Source organism: Osmerus mordax, chromosome 21 (genome assembly GCF_038355195.1).
Source record: "Osmerus mordax isolate fOsmMor3 chromosome 21, fOsmMor3.pri, whole genome shotgun sequence".
Lineage (NCBI taxonomy): Eukaryota > Metazoa > Chordata > Actinopteri > Osmeriformes > Osmeridae > Osmerus > Osmerus mordax.
This window is the reverse complement of record NC_090070.1, coordinates 9,534,608-9,542,227: the sequence shown is the minus strand read 5'-3', so window position 1 is coordinate 9,542,227 and position 7,620 is coordinate 9,534,608. Positions and strand designations below refer to the sequence as shown.

Below are 7,620 nucleotides of genomic sequence, written 5' to 3'. Positions count from 1 at the left end.
CAAGTGTCAGTGTGTTGTGTGTGGGTCCTACCTGTTTAATGGGCTCAGGGACACGGTATCGGCAGCAGGAGTGTGTGAGGCGTACGGCCGTGTCCAGGCTGATCTTGTGGCCGACCGACACGATAGACAGGCTTGGTGCTGCTGTCTGAACTACGCAGAGCCTGGAGAAACAGAGAGAGACAGAGACACAGAGAGAGACAGAGAGACAGAGATAGACAGAGAGACAGAGAGAGAGAGAGAGACAGAGATAGAGATAGAGACAGAGAGACAGAGAAAGAGACAGAGAGAGAGACAGAGAGAGAGAGAGAGAGAGAGAGAGAGAGAGAGAGAGAGAGAGAGAGAGAGAGAGAGAGAGAGAAAGAGACAGACAGAGAGAGAAAGAGAGAGAGAGGGAAAGAGAAAGAGAGAGAGAGGGAAAGAGAAAGAGAGAGAGGAGGGAAAGAGAAAGAGAGAGAGAGAAACAGTAAGTAATTGGGAGAAAAAAAGAGACAGAATGCATGAGGATCTTTGCAACCAGTGTTTAACGCACTGTATGTCTCACTGTACGTGTGTGCGTGCGTGTGTGTGCGCCCGTAAGCGTGCGATTGTGAACGCCTGTGTAGGTGTGTTAAGAGGATCCTGTACCTTGCCCAGCACTTTCCCAGACTGGCGGGTCAGTGGAAAGGAGTCTCCTCCTCTCTGTAGCAAGGCTATCTGTGGGAGGAGGACGACACAGGTCTCACTGCAGTCCACGCAATCTCTCCATCTGTCTCCTCTCTCTCTCTCTCTCTCTCTCTCTCTCACTCTCTCTCTCTCTCTCTCTCTCTCTCTCTCTCTATGCATCTACCTCCTCTCTCTATCGCCCTCATCTATTCAACCCTCCCTCTCTCCATCTAGAACAGACACAAGGTTCCACTGTTGATGTCCTGTTCCACCGCTCTGTCTTCCTGCTCTCTCTCTCTCTCTCTTGGATATTGATCTCCTAATTATGCCGTCCCAAACTTAGTTCTCCTGCTCAAAGACATCCACAATGTCAGTTCCAGACTGGACGTTACTCGGACGGGTTAGAGGGTGGTGGCTGGTAAGGGAGCTGAGGTGTGGTGATGGATGTCCTGTCGCAGCCCCGTGACTGATTACAGGACGGCGAGAAACAGCGGAACCAGGAGGGCCTGCTCACCGCGCCAGCTAAAAGTCCAGGGCCCTGTTCGCAATGAGACCAGGGTGTGTTGTGTGTGTGTGCGTGTGTGTGTGTGTCTGTGTGTGTGTGTGATTGAAGATTGGCCCCTGCGTAGCTACCGTAGGCCTGGAGCCAGAACAACAGACAGGCGAGCCATCAATAACACCGCGGTTTGACTCGGAGCCAGAAACAGAGAAGAGAGAGGGGATGGAGGGAAGAGAGAGGGGATGGAGGGAAGAGAGAGGGATGGAGGGAAGAGAGGGGGGATGGAGGGAAGAGAGGGGGATGGAGGAAGAGAGATGGGATGGAGGGAAGAGAGGGGGATGGAGGGAAGAGAGGGGGGATGGAGGGAAGACAGAGGGGATGGAGGGAAGAGAGAGGGGATGGAGGGAAGAGAGAGGGGATGGAGGGAAGAGAGAGGGGATGGAGGGAAGAGAGAGGGAATGGAGGGAAGAGAGAGGGGATGGAGGGAAGAGAGAGGGGATGGAGGGAAGAGAGGGGGGATGGAGGGAAGAGAGAGGGGATGGAGGGAAGAGAGAGGATGGAGGGAAGAGAGAGGGGATGGAGGGAAGAGAGAGGGGATGGAGGGAAGAGAGAGGGGGATGGAGGGAAGAGAGAGGGGATGGAGGGAAGAGAGGGGGGATGGAGGGAAGAGAGGGGGATCAGGAGAAGAGAGACACACAAAAAAATACAGTGACAATAGTCAAGTGCAAATATACAAACTGAGAGTCAGAGGGAAGGATAAATAGATTATACATGGTTCTGCTGGCGGGTACATGTCCCTGATTACCCTATTACCGAGTTCATACAGGAGCCCTATCTAGTTGCAGACTGGCGGTAGGCCAGAATGTAAACATGGGTCATGTTCCGTAGATCGCATTGGTATGGCAAAAACTCACACACACACAATCAATCATACAGCTCAACAGCCAAATGGCACCCACCTGCAGAACAAGGTGGCAAGGTCCATGTACACACATTCACACATACGACGTGTCTCTGATCCCCCCGGGACAGGCAGGGATGCTATCAAATACGACAGGTGTCCCTGGTTCTCATCTGAAGTCATTGGAGGGATGCTAAAAGAACGACTGTATCTGTAGACAGAAGTTACCCGACACCGAGATAAACCTGCTAAAAGCAGCTGAAAGGCTGAGATGGTATCATCAAGCATGGAAAGCCCATTTACTGCAATCCACACTGCAGCTGGAGAAGGCAGGCTAACCAGGCCGACGCAATCGTCTGGGAGTCGGGTTAGCAACAGCAACCGCTTGTGGGACTGTATTCAATTTCAGAGACAATATCCATTTCCTTGCCCATAAACACTGGCAAGGACACAGTGCAATTCAATGGAATCAAATGAAAAAACGTGGTCTTTAGGGCCACAAAAGCTTCTAAGTGAAGTGGAGGTCGCTTGTGGTGGAACCCTCCACGGAAACACACAGCTCAAATTAGCATTTTACGCTAACACATGAGCACATGGGGAACCTTCAGCATGGCGGTTATTGCCTTGTAATTGAGTTTGTGAAGTGCAGAGCAGGGTCTCTAAACCCCACGGCCCCACTGAACATGGGAATGGTTAACAGTGTGGCTTACACTGTTGTCAGGTGTAATAACGGATAATTGTTGTCTATGGATGGATGAGTTGTTCTTGAGAGGTACAGATTGAAAACAGGCAGGAACACTCTCACACACACACACACACACACACACATGGGCAAGGGCAACATATTAGCTTTTCCTAATACCCTGTAAATTGTAAACCGCCTTAATTGCATTCAGGAGTTAACTGCTTAACCTTCTGCTGTAGTGGAAGCAAGATATGTGTTCACTTAACGTCATTAATTCCTGTGCTTGTGCTTCCTTTCAACAACAACAACAACTGCAGATCACACCAAAGTTCTTAAAGGCCCATTTTCTAAATTTGCATAATAATTACCTCCAATTTATGCTTATAATAAATCTCTGCTCAATAAGAGAAGATTAGTCACTACACAAACAGATTTGTGATTATTTTTGTATTCTTCAGACATCACTCATACTTGGACACCGTGCATTGGCTTGGAGCGAACATCACTGGCAGAAAGCTTACTCATTTGGCTTTTTCTTTAGCCAACATCTCGCCCCAAAATTTCAAATCGGGAATGACTGGGAGCGAAGCCTAATCTTATAAAATCAAAATATAATTATTTTCTCAGTACCTTTCACAGTTTTCTGTGGCCAAGGGCAAAACCTTACACAGAGACGCCTTCAGTAAAACACCACAAAGAAACACCTGAATACAGACACGACAGCTGAGACAAGAAAGGGAGAGAAATGAGCATGTCCTTTATGGCAGCACAAAGAAGCGACGTTCATACACGGTAACTATGGTAACTCTCACCTGGGCAACGTGCTCCTCGCTCTTGGCCACGCCCTGCACCTGCAGTAGGTTTTTGGCCACGCCCACACAGGGAAGCCCTGACAGGACCCCCAGGTGACAAGCCAGACCAAACTCTGCCAGGGACACACAAGGAAATGTCTTTTAGAGCACCAGCACGCGTGTCCCAGCTGGCCAGATGGTTAATGTCTTTCATCAGGACAGAGAAAAGAGACAAACGTCTTTTGTGACGAATCTGGGGACGAATCTCATATAAACCTCATTCCCTTCGAAAGGAAAACAACAATCCAATATACAGGAAGGATGACAGGGATGTAAATGAGGTGCTGGACCCAAACAAGTGTGAAGACAACCGTTTATGTATGAGGTAGAAGATGCTGCTTCAGTAAGTCGTCACACTCACCTTCATTCATTCAATCATTCATTCAATCATTCATTCAATCATTCATTCATTCATTACCTCTTTGGTGGAATAGGCCGTTCCCATCCACCAGGACCACCTGCAGGGGGGGGGACAGGGGGGACAGGGGAGAGACTGGCTATGTTAGAAACCCTGCACTCGGCTGTGATGGAGACCTATATTGGGGCTCTAGTTTTCTCCAGCCAAGCAGCTTGGCAAACCGACAGAAAGTTCCGTCCCAGTTTGAAAGGTGGGAGTTTAAGAATATTGACATTCTGACTTGGCCGACCCCGCGCGCTCGCTGATTTCTTGCAGCTAAAGGTGATTCTACAGGCATATTTCTGCAGTGAATCATAAGTCATGAGGGCGATCGCTTAAGAAGCAGACTATAAAGCTGAGCCGACCGGTCTGTCCACGGGTAAATGTCAGTGATAAATCCATGAAGTATGTGTGTGTGGTGTGTGAATATCTGTATGCATGTGTTTGGGTGTGTGTGTGTGTTTGCTCGAGAAGTATGCATAATGTGCGCGTTAGAGAAGAGTGCACGCTGCAGAAATGCGTGTGTGTGTGTGTGCAATCCTGTCCTGAGAGAGTATATGTATATGTGTACATGCACGTACATCACCATGTGTGTACTTATGTAAATGCATGTGAAAGGAAGGAGGCCGGGATGAGAAAGCAGAGTGGGAGTGAGTGATGTGTGCGGGCCATGACTAACCAGGAGAGTGGGAGAGGAGATAGAGGAGAGTTGAGACACATTAAAACATGGATTTATTACAGTGAAGTTTAATCTATGGGTGCCAAGCTCACAAAGAGGCTACACTTTCCCCAACTAACTTGCTAGTTCAAAACGAAATGCGGAATTTCTTGGCTTCCGCGGTTTTCGTAAGATACACGTCCGAAACATCTGTGCAAATTTGCGTGACTACCTCAATAAAATAAATCCTGCCCTTGCAGCCGGGATCCATGATGTTCAGTGTAAGAATGTCTAAATATAGTACATAGTAATAGTCTAATAATATACTAAATAGATATGCATGTGCAATATGTGCAAATAGGTCGCCACATGGTCTAGTGTGTCTGTGTGAGTGTGGGTGTGTGAGTGTGTCACAGTGTGTGTGTGTGTGTGGGGGGGTCCACATATGCTAGTAAATTGCCTGTGTGGACCAGACGGCCAGGCCCTGACCTGAGGTAGCAGGCTGGGCTGGGAGGCCTCCAGACGCAGCAGGACCTCCAAGAGACAGGGGGTCTCCCGGAAGGCCAGGAAGCCAGCGATGTAGGGGGCGCTCAGGGTCACCATCTGACTGTCCTCGTACAGCAGCTAGGGTGGGAGGGGGAGATATAAAAAGGAGAGACAAGCATTAAAAGCTGCAACAAAGAGTGCATGTGCCTGACTTGGTGTGATTGGACGGCGAGTACATGTCCCTCCCTCCCAGCTCAAACCAAACCTACGTCCTCGGCCCTGACATGACCCAGATACACCTGACTCGGTAGTCACCTCCAGGCCGGGGTAGCTGAGGACCACGAGCTGCGCGCAGGCGTTGACGTCATCTCCTTTGATGAAGGACAGGTCCACTCCCCCGACCCTCTCCAGGCCGGAGAAGTCCTGGCTCCGCTGCCACTCCTCAGTGTCCTCCTCCACCAGCTGCTGCCTCAGGCTGGCCTGCTCCCTGCCCAACGAGAGGGGGGTGGGTGGAGGGGAAGAGGGAAGGAGAGGAGGAGAGAGGTGGAGAGAGGTGAGGTGGAGAGAATTGGAGAGAGGTGAGGTGGAGATGTGGAGAGAGGTGGAGAGAGGTGAGGTGGAGAGAGGTGGAGAGAGGTGAGGTGTAGAGAGGAGGAGAGAGGTGGAGAGAGGTGGAGAGAGGTGAGGTGTAGAGAGGAGGAGAGAGGTGGAGAGAGGTGGAGAGAGGTGGAGAGAGGTGAGGTGGAGAGAGATGGAGAGAGGAGAGAGTAGGAGAGAGGGGGAGAGAGGAGAGAGTAGGAGAGAGGTGGAGAGAGGGGGAGAGAGGAGAGAGGTGGAGAGAGGAGAGAGGTGGAGAGAGGTGGAGAGAAGAGACAAGACACACAGTGGAGGTGATATAAGAGTCAACGATTCCCTGACCAACACCTTTTGTGCACATCGACATAGGTAAGCATATAAAAGGTTCTTGTGGAAAAACTCCCTTTCATTCACACTGATTCACTATACATATTCCACAAGCCAGGGAAAAGGGTATAAATATTGTTGTCAAGCAGGGGCCTCTGCGCTGCTCAGCTTGTTACAAAAAAGAAAAAGAGACTGTCTGAAGCACCAGTCCCCCAGCTCCTCCTTCAGCTTGGCTTTTATTTCTCAGCAGTCAGACACAAATCTGCCCAGAGGATGGCACTGGGAATAGGGACATGATATGGAATTATACCATTATCAGCGGCTTGTTCACGACATGTTCACAAATCAATGGCTGGAAGGAAGGCAGGCTGGCCCGCATCCAGCACCGCTGGCAGCGAGCAGGGGTTCCTCCTCTGAGGAGATGGATGGAAAGGCCAAAAACGCATCAGTGCGCGCGTTTTTTTTTCCTTTCTGGTACAGCGCTGAAGATTCCACACAAGATTTCCAAGAGGGTGTGACAACATAACAGTTTGCTAATACATTTAATTGAATTTCATAGCACAGTGAGCAGGCACGTGGAGGGCTGCAGCTTCACCAAAAAATGGTGCAGAGAAGTCTTGGGGGACAGATAGGAACATGCACGGCATAAAATAAACACATACAAACACAGCAAGGCACATTGTAGAACTAGTAAATACATAGTAATATAATAGGCTATACAGTACTTAGAAATATTGTAAACATATGGCAGTAGTGCGAAAAAATAAAGCAATCAATGTCGAGTTTGTAGTAAATTGTAGTTTATGTGGCAACGTCTGTTGTGGGATTGGACGATAGCTTTACAAACACGTTGACGTGGGCCGAAACTATCCGGGTCTATAAATTACTGTCTCACCCTGGCTACAACCGTGGAACGCGACTGCCACCTTGTGAGGATTATCATGTCGCCGTCTGAACGTCTTTAATACCTTTAATGCATGTCATCCTGTTGACTTTAACAGTTAAATTTTTAACTGGATGATCATTTCTCTCCCAGTTATTTAATGTCAGAAAACACGTCATGCTCTGGTCCCTACTGCCTTAATGACAGCTGAGCTGCACGTGCTGATCCACTTCCTTTTCGGTTCCAGTGACATTTGTTTTCTCTAGCGCGGCACGCTAACACAGCGTATTTCATTGTTATCAGTTTTTAAACATACACACCTCTTCCATTTTTCCTCCAATTCTTGCTCAGGGGCAACAGCCATAAGGTAATGTCTGAAATTGTATGAATCTGGATTCGCAGAAAGTCAGCTTGAGTAAATCTCTTCCGTGTTTACACGATGACGTAAGATGAGGGAGGAACCAAACTACTTGCAGTGTTTAGAACTGCGTACCAATATTAGCCTATAAAACTGCCATAATTTGTTTTACCAGTGTTTTATAATAAACATTTTCCCCACTTCTAGAAAGTTTTCGCAAATGCATAGGTTACATAAAAATACAAATGGAGAGCTCAAAAATACATCTCAATGTCTCGACTGCACCTACTAGGCAGTTTATGGCTATGGGTGCTTTTCGTCTGGTGCAAAGTGAGACAGGAGTGTCTCTGGAGATGC

General features: G+C 48.6%; 1 protein-coding gene across 1 annotated transcript in view; it reads right to left on the bottom strand.

The window, feature by feature from the left end:
* LOC136965660 (endonuclease V-like) overlaps window positions 1-7,333 on the bottom strand; it is a 14,740-nt gene extending 7,407 nt beyond the window's left edge. The window contains 8 exon segments of the mRNA XM_067259845.1: window positions 32-121; window positions 123-161; window positions 625-693; window positions 3,540-3,652; window positions 3,997-4,036; window positions 5,123-5,257; window positions 5,435-5,606; window positions 7,226-7,333. Of these exon segments, the coding sequence (XP_067115946.1) occupies window positions 32-121; window positions 123-161; window positions 625-693; window positions 3,540-3,652; window positions 3,997-4,036; window positions 5,123-5,257; window positions 5,435-5,606; window positions 7,226-7,269 (702 nt within the window). The 5' untranslated portion in view covers window positions 7,270-7,333.
* Between the last annotated feature and the right edge of the window lie 287 nt (window positions 7,334-7,620).